At 43.7% G+C, this 12,853-nt stretch overlaps 1 protein-coding gene across 3 annotated transcripts in view; it reads left to right on the forward strand.

The window, feature by feature from the left end:
• Positions 1 to 12,470, forward strand: part of KLHL21 (kelch like family member 21) — a 34,441-nt gene extending 21,971 nt beyond the window's left edge. For all 3 annotated transcript variants that reach the window (XM_075279978.1, XM_075279977.1, XM_075279976.1), the window contains exons 3-5: positions 4,253 to 4,658; positions 7,636 to 7,708; positions 9,013 to 12,470. In XM_075279978.1, coding sequence (XP_075136079.1) covers positions 4,253 to 4,658; positions 7,636 to 7,708; positions 9,013 to 9,330 — 797 coding nt within the window. In that variant the 3' untranslated portion in view covers positions 9,331 to 12,470. The remainder of the gene's footprint in view (positions 1 to 4,252; positions 4,659 to 7,635; positions 7,709 to 9,012) is intronic.
• The last annotated feature ends 383 nt before the right edge of the window (positions 12,471 to 12,853 follow it).

The following is a 12,853-nucleotide window of genomic DNA, read 5'->3' on the forward strand; positions in this document are numbered from 1 at the left end:
CTGTTGTTTTTTGGGTTTTTTTTTAATGTTTGATCACGTCCCCTGAGCCTCTGCTCATTATACTCTGGGTCTCCTCGACCCCTAGAGTATAATTGCGGTTTCGGTTTGGATGTGTTTGGTCCGGACTAAACTGTTGGGCGAACCCCTCGAAACAAATCGCCCATCACCTACACCCACTATAAAACGGACATGACCTAAATAATTGCCATTAATCGTAATCTAGTTAAAATTCCTGATTTCATCACCATTTCGATTGAGGTCATAATCGCCCAGCCCTGCCTGACAACTAAGCCAGTTTTTGGCTGGTGTAGATTTCACTTCTGATGCCTGAATTGTAATGTGGTCAGAACCTCTTAATAATTCAGGTGCAGGGAGAGCCAGCGGGGAAATGGATCACTGGTATACAGAACAGCGGTCTTAATAAATTCTCCCCACTGAGTGTAAACCTTTGTGCTGCAGGTTTTAGAGCACGTTGTGTCCATTATTAATGCTGGCTCTATAGTAGCTATGCAAAGGCTCAAAAATCAGGCTAGTAGGGTAAGCAAAGAGTAATGGGGACCTATGGAGCAGGGCGGGGAATGGGAATAAAAGGGATTTTCCGGGGCATACACTGAAGACTTATCCTTAGGATAGGTTATCAGTATGTGATGGTTAGGGGTGCGAATCACAGGACCCCTCCCAAATCTGCCAAAATGGTACTTGCAAGCAGTATGGTTTCTTCCTTGTGTCAATGAGGTCAGGACCATAGGTGACATGGTGCAGAAACTCAGCCCCTTTCAGGTGACAATGTAGTGCAAAGTACAACCCTATGATATATATGTCGCTGTGCTTGGTATTCAGTGAAGAGGCGGCAGTGCTCACCCCAACACTGTGGCCTCTTCAGCCAGCTGATCTGTGATCTGCGGGGTTCCATCATTATCATCATACACACACACACATATATATATATATATATATATATATATATGAACCTTTAACAGGTGAGTACAGGCTCCTTTGTTATTTAGTGCCATTACCTCCCTGGCCATCCCCTTTGATGCAGGGATATTTGGGAAGCTTTATCAGTGGTGTAGAATACCTGCATGGAGGAGTCAAGATGGCGGACATGATCCAAACTATCCATGTGGCCTAAACTTGGATTAACTTGTGTGACGCATTTTCTTCTGCCACCTCATGCCTGTTGTATTCCAGTACCACATCATGTGTATAGTATTATCAAGGTTTATACCAATAATGTGGCAAACAAAACCTAATGTATGTGAGCCATTGTGTATCCTCACTTGTAGGCAAGTGGTTGTCAGCCCCATGAGATTAAATGCATTTTGTAAATATTAACAGAAGAGCGCCGCCCAGTGCTCATCCCTGGAACGGTTTACATTGAGATTATCTAGGTTTGTATTTCCCAGCTGCTTCCACTGCCCCCTCTATAGGCAATGGGAGGCGTTTTTGTTTTCTTCAATGCCCCACCCTCCCCCAAAGAATTGTGTGTAAGCATAAACTGGTCATCTGTAAAGTGCAGCAGGGGATCATTTTTAGCCAATTATGTTTACATATCTAGGCCAGATTTCTGTACCCCTATGGTATTCCTATGGCATCTACCTAGTGTAGACAGTAGGGAGGACAGGATGGTCATTCATACACCTGCCATCCAGATAAGACATTGATTTATACAACCCCTTGGCATATTATTACATGTGTTTTCTTGCACCCTTTATGTATTGCACCGTAGGAATGATGTCTTTATACAGAGCGCCTGGGTGGTGTTCAGAGCTTGGCGCTGTGTGTAATTCTGCCTTATGAACTATGGTTGTCCCCCCAACCAGGGTCTATTTATAAGAATGTGACTAGTAGTCAGTGACACGTCTCCCTAGAGAGTGGGAGCAGCAGGTGCAGGGCCGCTGAGGAGTGAATCTGCTCTTCTCATAAACACCAGATAGATATAGAGGTGGCTTAGCCGCAGTCACTCTCACAATGTGCCCTTTCTGCTGCAGCACAAACCTCCTCATTCTTACTACTCTCACAGAGCCCACACTTGCCAACAGATCAGTTTACTACATTTCTTGAACCTGTTGGCTCATGACCTTGCTTGTACTGCAGTTCCTTACCCTTTAATAATTCACTGTTCTCGGGTAATAATCACACACTGCGGCGTGAATGTGCATTATCAGGGCAGAAAACGTTCATGTTGCTGCCAATAAAATAGTACAGAGCCTAAAAAGCACACCAGGCAGCAAAACTAACTGCACTTATTGCTCAGAAATCGTGAGGACTAGAGAAAAAATTCCAACTGTGCTGGAATCAGTAAAACAGCACCTATTACATGAGCTGGACTTGGCAGAGGTGGTGGAAGGCCCTCTATAAATACGGACAAGCAAGAGTGAAGAGTGTCCCAGCCTGTGTCTCTGCTACTAATTCACTGCTCTCCCCCTTACTCCTCTCCCCTCCATAGACTTCTAAGAGCCAGATAAGCAGAAAAAGAATCATTTTTATATGAGAAGACATATTATACAGGTTTTTTTTTTCTTCTTAATTTTATTTCTATTCGCCAGTACTATTGATTTATGTAAATATGTACCACATCCCTATATTATGAGGATTGGCAATCTGGTACACTAGGGATGTGCCTTCACTTCTTGCCACCCCATGTCTCACTTTGGATCCTCCTTCAGCAGTAACATTAGCACTCCTCCTAACATAGGCCCAGAAGAGGAGACTGAGTGGCTTCTGGAGTAGTGTCCCTGCCAGTTGCAGACAGTCTCATTGCTAGGCGGAGGGGCAACGTCACTGCTGAAGGAGGGAACAAAGAGGAGGAGGTAGGGTGACCATAGAGGTGACGTCAAGGCATCTTGTTCCTAATGTGAATATTAGATAAATCATCTTTTTCTCAATACTGATCAGCCAAACTTGACAAAGGGATCTTATTCACAGTTAAGGTTTCATCCCCCCCTTCCCTCAAAAAAGTGGTTGTGTTTGGGATAGACAAGTCCAATAGTGAAGGACATTTTGCTTAGAGTTTACATCCCCCTGTTATGTAATTCTGAAGTGTGTGTGTGTGTGGTCAGCGTTCCACCTTAGACATTCTTGCAGGAAATAAGATAAGATAATCCTTTAATAGTCCCACATTGGGGAAATTTCAGCATGTTACAGCAGCATAGTAATACAGATACAGGATAATACACAGTAATATAATACAGAAGGAGACACACATATACTGAGAAGAGAAGATATACTAGGAGTCCATAGCAGCGAAGGAAAAACGGTAAAGAAAGAGGAAGACTTCATGGTCATCGTCATAATCATTAGTTCTCTGTGCGGAGTGATCTTCGCTTGGTCTGATGTAGATTATACAGCCTGGTCGCGGGTGGAAGGAAGGACCTCCGATAGCGCTCCTTCTCACACTTTGGGTGAAGCAGACGGTCACTTACAGTGCTGCCAAGTCCCTTCAGGGTCCCATACATGGGGTGGGATTTGTTCTCCCGCATGGAGGTCACCACAGACAGTATCCTTCTGTCACCCACCACCTGTACTGGGTCCAAGGGGCTCCCCAGGACAGAGCTGGCCCTTCTGATCAGCCTGTCAAGTCTATTTCTGTCCCTGGTTGTCACTTTGAGCCTAAAGATACATTTAATCTAAATAAAGCTATTATTAAACCTATAGAAGTCTATAAACCTGCCAATCTCTGCCACTTTGTTTCTGCAATTGGCGGGGTTGTTATCATCCGGACTGGAAGTTGTGTCTATGCATATACACTAACAGTACAGGACGATGACCCAAACAGTCTCACCCCTGAATCACAATGGTAAAAACCCACCTCCTTTTTCCCAGAAGCAGTGTCCTACCTGTCCATAGGTTTAGTTTGATAATGTGCCACTGAATGAGGATAAGATGCAATGCCAACGCTACCTGTGGACCTGTGTGGTGCTATTTTAGGAAGAAGGCAGCCATTTTTCACAAAATTGTTTAAAAGTTTCTGGTCATTAATGGGCGTTCTCCAGGACTATGGCACGTTTCTGTAAGCGATGTCATGTCTGTTGGGCACATGGCCATAACGCCCCTCGGTCTCTTTCAATGAATGGCTCTGAACTGCAGCCTGGTAATGTGATGGACAGACGTGAAGCTGTAGAACCCCTTTAAGGAACATATAAATATATAGGTGAGGCTGCTGTTCTATGGTCCTTGTGCATATTGAAGGCTCCATCTTGGCACCAGCAGAAAGTAATCCTTATTTTATCTGCTGCCTGTTTTTTTTCAGGAGGATCTGATGGCTCACGGCTTTATGACTGTGTCTGGAGATACAATTCCAGTGTTAATGAATGGACAGAGGTCTCTCCAATGCTGAAGGCCCGGGAATACCACAGCTCGACAGTGCTGAAGGGTCTCCTCTATGTCATTGCCTCAGACAGCACTGAGCGTTATGACCACACCATTGATACTTGGGAATCTTTGCGGCCGATGTTGTACCCCATGGATAACTGCTCCACCACCTCCTGCCGGGGCAGACTCTATGCTATTGGATCACTAGAAGGCAAGGAGACTATGGTCATGCAGTGCTATGACCCAGAGACTGATTTGTGGTCTATGGTCAACTGTGGACGGCTGCCCCCGTGGTCCTTTGCACCGAAGACTGTGACACTAAATGGATTAATTTATTTTGTTAGGTAAGTGACCTTTGTAATAACATGGTACATTATTGACCAGGAGCAGGAACAAAAGTCAGTTTTGTGCTGTTCCTAGCCTGGTGCTATTTTTTTGTATGGGGAATACACATATTTGCTTAAATGAACACGTCAGTAGTGATGGATTCTCTTTACGGCCAGGGCTATGCAGTGATTTGGCTTCCATGTTCATTTTCATTATAATATAATATAATGTAACGTAGTGAGTGCGATTTCTGACGATAGCTTTCTAGTCCTGGCCTAAAGGTCTGGATACCTTGATAGCTCAGCATGCAACAAAAATAGTCCTGAGGTGGATTAAGGAGAATTTATCTTTACGCCTGGTCTTCAGCCCATGAAGGACTTGATATTACCATGCTAGATTCATCAGTCCATAGTTACCATACTTTTTCAGACTGGTTATAAAGAAACCAATTTCCAAATCTTAGAGGGTGGGTATTCACCTTTTTCTTATTTCTTTAATTTCCATATCAGTATGTCTTTGGAGTGTGGGAAGAAACCCATGCAAACACGGGGAGAACATACAAACTCCGTGCAGATGTTGTCCTTAGCAGGATTCGAACCCAGGACTCCAGCACTGCGAGGCCACAGTGCTAACCACTGAGCCACAATTCTGTTTGTTATTCATCTTTTAATAATTAGCCCCCTATTCTTAAAATGGACCTTTTACCATCTCCTCTTTGTCTTGGAGATCTGCTCACAGGGATCCAGCTGCTACATTGGAAACAGTGGACATGTCTTAAGCCGGCCATACACTTCAGATAGCCGATGGCCAAACTGGAGTTGGTCAGTTCCGCATGAACCCCCTGTAGGCATGAGGAGAGGGGAGAAAGCCGCTGCCAGACATCTCTGGTGGGGTCTTACGGTCTCTGAGAAGGATCCAACTGTGTGATCCTTTTCTTCCCTGAGCGTTGGCAGGCATTATGTCATTACACATTAAATGGTCAGCCAGTCTTGCCAAATCTGTGGGTTTGTCTATCATTGACCAGCTTTAGCATGTTCAGTACATTAGACTGCTGGAGATGTGCCCAGCGCTGCCCAGTCGTTCACAACCATATTGGATTAGCTCGCTATGGGCACATTCTTACGGTGACGTGTCTGCGATTCCATGGATGGATATACCCTGCAGCTACGTTGTTCATCCTGTAACTCCCTCCCTTGTTCTTCTCTGTAGACGCGGCCTGTATTCATGTCCTATATGTCTGGCTGGATGTTTGGACAAATCTGTCACAAAGTCCTGCTGCCTGTTTTTCATGAGTATAAATATAGTCAGCGGTAGGAGCTGAAACCCCAACCTTAGCAACAATGTCCTCCCTTCCAAGAACATAGCGTTCCTTTAAACACCCAGAACATAAACACCACTGAGAAAGACAATCCCACTAAATATAATGTTTAAGGGCTGCGATCTGGAGAAGGTCCTCCGAGGCGTCAGAATAAATCACATGTTCCGTTTTTATTTTCCCCCCCTCTTCCTCCTGAATGTCATTCTTCAGTAAGTATTCTTAAGACGACAGCTGCCGATCCTCCCGCCAGTAACAGCTAATGCCCCTCACCTGCTCCTGCCACACACAGCTTTCCTAGAATAAAACCAGGGGAAGTATCTGCAGGATCAGCTCCGTGCCCCATTGGATGACATCCTAATGTGTGTTGTTCTAGGCTGCCAATCTCTTTTCCAAATGTGGCGTTATTCTTCCCTTAGCAGGTCCAGGGCTTCATGTGCCAACGTATCCTTACTTCATCCAGAGCCGATGCTCAAACCTAATACTTCTTACATCTGAGGGTTTGCTACAATCTGTATATAGTGTACACTAATCCCTGTGAGGTAGACACATCCACAGCACACATCTCTCCTGTCTTGGACCCTGGTGTTCAGGGGGGATGGGGTATTTTGCACCCTCGTCTGATCGATTTATTTCAGGGGGACTATCGGGTGGTCCCATTGAAATGCTTAACGTGGGGGTCCGCCTTTCAGACAATGGCTCCATTCAGTTTGGGGAGCAAAATAACCCTATTGCTTGGACTCAGTGGGGGTTCAAGCTGTCAGATTCGCCCAAATCTGCAATTTATCCCCTTATCCTGTGGATAGCATATTAGTTACTCTATGGGGACAACCCTTTTACCTGGGCAATCTTTTGGTGCATGAGTCTGTACCAAAACTCTATATTTGCAATAGTTCAATACAAATAAATACCTCATAGTGCTTCGGCAAGACCTAAATCGGATAGTCCAACAGTCCACAGGGACCACTATTTATATACCATCGCCATATTTTCTCTACAGGTAGATACGCATGGGCTCTAGGTAGGAGCCAGCCTGAGTGCACCCTAAACAGAGGTCCCATTGGATGTGGACCATGGGACTATTGAATTTCTTTTTTGCTAGTTATTTACTTATACTAAGCGGTTTATGTATTTCTTTTGACCAGTAGAGCAGGCTCTGTTTCTCCTACATCTGCAGTATCGGAGTACAAACGTGGACTGCCGCAAGCACTTGCACCAAACTATTTTATTTAGCATTTGTTTTACTCTATTTGCAATCATTGACACCGTTATTTTGGTTTGCTAAATTCCTCACATACATTAGGAAGTTGCAAAACTTCGCTCTATGCTAAAGGCGTGAATTCCTATCAAAAGGGCGCTAGGGTGACGGGAAGGAACCTCAGCATTAAAGGGGCTGTGCACCACAGAATGGGGAACCTCTCGCTGTGGAGAAACATCTCAGTAGACTCTCACTAAGAAGTCAGTGGCATCAGAGCAGTCTGCTTGTGCCCTGCTTGTATGTCCAGCTTGGCCAAATACACTGGGGAATCAGGGCTGATGTATCACGGCTATCAGATGTCTATGGCCAGGCTGTAAAAACCTCGTAAACAAGTGCATGGCTTCCAGCTTGGGGCTCAGTATTACATTTCTTGATGTCTTTCACTTCTGGTTTTCTGACCTCTTTATTTCCTTTGATACAGAGATGATTCAGCAGAAGTGGATGTGTACAGTCCGCTGGAGAATGAATGGAACAAAATCCCCCCCATGAAGCAGGTGATGTATCGCCCCTCACTACAAGAGTGTACTTCTACAGAAAATGTGTATGTGGTTGTAGTACTTTCTACACCTTACGCTGGGTTCACATCTGGGCCTCGGTCTTCGTTCTCAGGTTCTCTTCTGTCTGCAGAAGACGGAAACCTGGCAGTCCATGTCCGGCCATGAGCACCAGTGAGCGTTTTATGCTTTCCGCAGCAAAACAGTTTTGTTTTTGTTGTTGTTGTTTTTTAAACCGGACACAGAATACTGCATGTCCAACTTTGTGTCCAGTTAAAAAAAAAAAACCCCGGTTTCGCCGCGGAGAGCACAAAACTCTCACAGGTGCTCACGGCCAGACACTTCTCAAACCCATTCAAAAGAATGGGATTGAAAAATGCCTGCAGGTTTCCGTCTCCTGCCCATTTTTATGCAGGAAATGGAAACCTGCAGAACAGAGACCCCGGGCGCAGATGTGAACAAGCCCTTACTGGTGGCCAAGGAGACTTAGAATGGGCCACATTCTTATATGGTGTATGCTATTATTTTGTAGAAAAATACTGGTTTAAAGTAGGCCGGCATAGAGGTGGTAATAGGAAGGGAAAGATATCTGCATATCGGACTACGTACATCACTGTGATAAATCTGCTGCAGTTTTTGCTGATGTCATCTAGTTTTACGTGGTATAAATTTGGGATAGTATTATTATAGACCTGGACAAATTTTTAGCACTTGATGTCTACAATTACACATCTAGACACACAATTTTTGATTTTAGATGTATTTTTTTGCATTTTCAAGAGTATGAGTTTCCCAGGTTACCTAATCTTATGGAGATGGAAAAGGATTCCATGAAACACCATGCAGGTTTCTGATGTATTTTATATCTTAGGGCAGGTTCACCTCTGCGCCCGTGTGCGCTTTAGAGAAATATCAGATTTCCATTGAGAAGCTGGACACGTCCTGATCATCTCTCGCTTACATAGATGTACAAGGATGAGCGGTGCATAAAAAATACTGAGAACTTCTGCTGTCCCTAAAGGAATAGGCCCTGGGGAGGGGGAAACTTCAGCTAAAACTCACAGCAGTGTTTAGACATGTTATGTTAAATTTGGTGGGGCCAAGACGTGTGCCCAAGACGTGTGCCCATCTTGGTCTTTGCCCTGCTCCATAGAAAGTCTTGAGCAGGGTGGTACATCTTTGGCATGAACGGAAGACGCACCACACCTACACCACATTACTTGGAGTTATACGTATGTGACCTCCTCTTATCTTGGTTTCTTGTGTTTTCATCCATGAATATTGTGTGTTTCTGTGTATTTCAGGTACACGTTGGAGGGAGCCTGGCGGTGCTGGGTGCAAAACTTTACGTGTCTGGTGGTTATGACAACACTTTTGAACTCTCTGATGTAGTGGAGGCTTTTGACCCCCAAACAAAAGAGTGGCACATTGTGGGACACCTCCCCCAACCAACCTTCTGGCACGGCAGCGTCAGCATCTTCAGACAGTTCATGCCATACTCACAATACAGCTTTGATGGTGTCACACTAGACAACGCCAACCATGAGAGGAACTCTATCAATCTGAACAGGCGACGACAACACTTGCATAACCATAACCTGAATGAGCTGCACCGGCGATAGACCCCCTTGCAAATGTATTTAATGAAGTGAGCAGATGGACAGAGGGCCAACGATGGGTCAGTGTAAGGAGGTGGCGACGTCTTCACAATATCAATGGGTTTCTATTTTAATAATGTTATATATTTATAAATCTGTGGGGTTTTCTTCCCCATCACACAAGATGAGCTCCCCTGTGTATCCTGAAGGCTGTTTTTTTTTCCTTTTTTGAAGACTTTTAAAGCAAAGAAGTTTAGAATTCAGATGAACTATATTTTTTCTACCAAACTAAAAACAAAAAAAAATGTAAAAGACTTTAACCCTCTGCTAAATGGCAGATTGTCATGCGTGTATGAAATGCATGTATTCATTGTGCTGATAGAGAAAGCAGCCATTCAGTCCTCACATACCCGCACTGAGGCTGCCGAATGTCTGCTAGCTCTCGTTTCAAGAGGGAATATATATATGTGTGTGTGTGTGTGTATATATATATATATATATATATATATATATACCTTTTGAAACAAAACTACTCAGCATGCTGACATTTGTTTCCTCCTTCTCTTTAGTGTTAATTTTATGTTTCTGAAAAGTGAAATACTTCTAGGAATACTCCAAGTAACACTGATACAACACCAAAGAGACAATCCCTGTACCATGCACTAGATATAATGCTTATACTACAAAGGGAGCCGGTAACATTAAAAGGGGTTTCAAGGATTTTAAAGGGATAGTCCGATTTCACTGACAAACTGGCCATAGGCAGGGAAGGGGTGAAACAAACCAAATGGTATCGGTAATATTATATCCGTTTTTTTCCCCCCAATACTGATAATCTATCCACAGGACTTCCTTGTGGAACTGGGGTGTCAGAGCCCAACAGATCATTTAGTCATCACCTATGTGAATAGGTTATCAGTAGGAAAAATCCATTTGGGGCTAGACAACCACTTTAGCTCCGGAGCCTGAGGATTCAGGAGGTAAGTACTGCTCGGTTTGTTTTACCAATCGTTTCCCTGTTTGTGAATGAAACTAGAGAGAGGAAACATCTTCTTTGCCCGGTATAGTGCTGTACATTCTGTAGTGGCTACATATAGCGCTGTCTCCTTCTTATGATACATACATATGTGCTGCAGAATGTACAGAGCTTTGTCTAGTAAACACTGAAGAGGCTGCAGCCCCTATAAATAGCCGGTCAGTATGGTTGCCAGAAATTAGGGAGTTACACTGTAATTTAAGGATAGATCATCAGTCTAGCCAAAATGTCATGCTTGTTCCCAGGTGTGTAGAGGCCCCATCCTATTATATCCACAGTCACAGGAACACTGTTTAGATAGCTGAAGTCTTAAAGACAGTGTTTGTAGCCAATTCTATACAGTGGTATGGGGTGAGTGCAGGTTGTATACGTTTGTATGTGGTAGGTTCATAAATGATGTGATATAAGTGTGCAGACCATTGAGTACTATGGGTGGATCTCCTCAAGGCAAGTTGTCCAGTCTTGGTTTCCTATGTAACAGACACACTTTGGACACTTGTATTTTAAGAATTCTTGGGTAGCTGTTACTAGGGTCGACCCTAAATGATATAATAGAGGTGAAGTACTGCCTGCATTTACACTACTCACACAGGAGGCACCTAAAGCAAAATAGGGGGCTTCTCCCATCAGCCAGACAGCGAGGGCTTTCAGAATAACCCATAGATTCATTGGAAGTCCTAGTGAGTCTAATTGGCCACAAGCAGCCAATAGAGGCATATTTATCAATAGAAGTCCGACACTTTTCTGTCTATATTTTCCCCCCAAATTATAGTGCACGGTACTTATAACGTGTTTCTGAACAGTGTGCACCGGAAAGAAAAGAAGTATACAAGTGGCTCTTGTGCAAAGTATACCATGTTTAGCTGAAGATTCAATGGAAACCAATTTTTCTGGTGCATTAGAAAAATGAGCCAGAATTTTGGTGCATGGGAAAGTGAGACCAATTTATAAGTAGAGATGAGCGAGTACTATTCGAAACAGCCGTTTCAAATAGCACACACCCATAGGAATGAATGGCCGCTTCGAATAGTACTCACTCATCTCAATTTGTAAGATGTCTAAAACTACTAACAAGATTCCTAGTTCTAGACAGCGCAAAGTGCGGCAGTATTAATAAATGTGCCCCATAGTGGAGGTACGTCAGGGGTGTCTGTCTTAGTCATTTATTCACATTGTAACGTTTTCTCACTTAAGCGTAGACTAGTGACAAATATAAACTACTAAAAGAGAATTTATCGCCGGGATGGATTTTATAGATTCGGGTTATGGAGCCAGTGTTACCCCGCATATAGTATAGTGGGGTAATAGATCGCGCTTCCTGTTGTGTTACTACTCTAACTCTAAACACAGGAATAACAAGTAAGACATGGCAGCTGTGCCATGGTTGGATAGGGACGCCATATATGCTTTCTACCATGCTCTATCCGGAATATGAGTCCTGGTTTAGTGCTGATAAGGCTTCTAACAGATGCTAAAAGACATCGGGTCCTGTCCCATGGATGTGATGTTCTTAAAGGGACAGCCTAGGATTAGAAAGACATGGCAGCTTTTGTGCAGCCACAGATGTCCATGGTTTCTGCCTAGATGCAATACCGCACAGAACCAGTAGACAGGTGTAGCGCTGTTTTTCAGGTACAGCTTATTTCCCAAAGCCCATACAAGACACTACTCTAGTTGTTTACAGAGCTGTCATCATGTCTGCGCTCACTGCAGCTTTCAGTGTATTTAGAGCAAAGGTTCTCCCTAAGTATCTAATTCTTCTGTGTGGCTTCGTAAAGTATTGACATACAGGAGACACCTGGTTTACTGTCTGAATATTCCGCCTTGCACTTCATTAGGAATATCTGTATAGAGCTGATCCTCATGAACACTGGTACGCCCTACAAAATGGCCGCTTCCATTATCCCCAAGGTCACTTTCTGAATAAAGATACACATAGCATGTTTGCTGCTTTAGGTTTGTGTTCAGATACACCTCACTGTTAGCTCAGTATTTTCTCCATTAGCTGCCATAGGCATCATACGTTTGTATTTTGTTGTTTTGTACCATGTTTGTAGTATTTAAGTTGTGTTTTACACCATTGTATTCTTTATGAAGTTTAAATAAAATATAGAATTTTTTTCTTTGATTTACAGTGCTACTATTAAAACAAGACAAGTAGTGTTGAGGGGACGGTCCTTCAGCCAATATAAGGAGCAAAAAAAAAGTGACATGTATGGCCAGCTTCAAGCGCAGCAGCTCTAATGAACTGATCCCTGCAAAGTCCGGCAGTGGCTGCCAGTATATTTACAGCTTGGGTCTGGTATTAAAATTGAGACATCATGTCACTAGGGACAAAACATCACTGGTCTAGTCATCACACCAGATGGATACTGGTTGTGTTAGAAGCCTTACAGTGCCTGGAGCCAAATGCATCAGAAGGACAAATTTATTTCCGGTCTTAAAGAGGCCGACCAAGATTACAATTTATCACCTGTGTACAGGATAAGTAAGGATCCCCCAACAATCACA

Source organism: Leptodactylus fuscus, chromosome 6 (assembly GCF_031893055.1).
Source record: "Leptodactylus fuscus isolate aLepFus1 chromosome 6, aLepFus1.hap2, whole genome shotgun sequence".
Lineage (NCBI taxonomy): Eukaryota > Metazoa > Chordata > Amphibia > Anura > Leptodactylidae > Leptodactylus > Leptodactylus fuscus.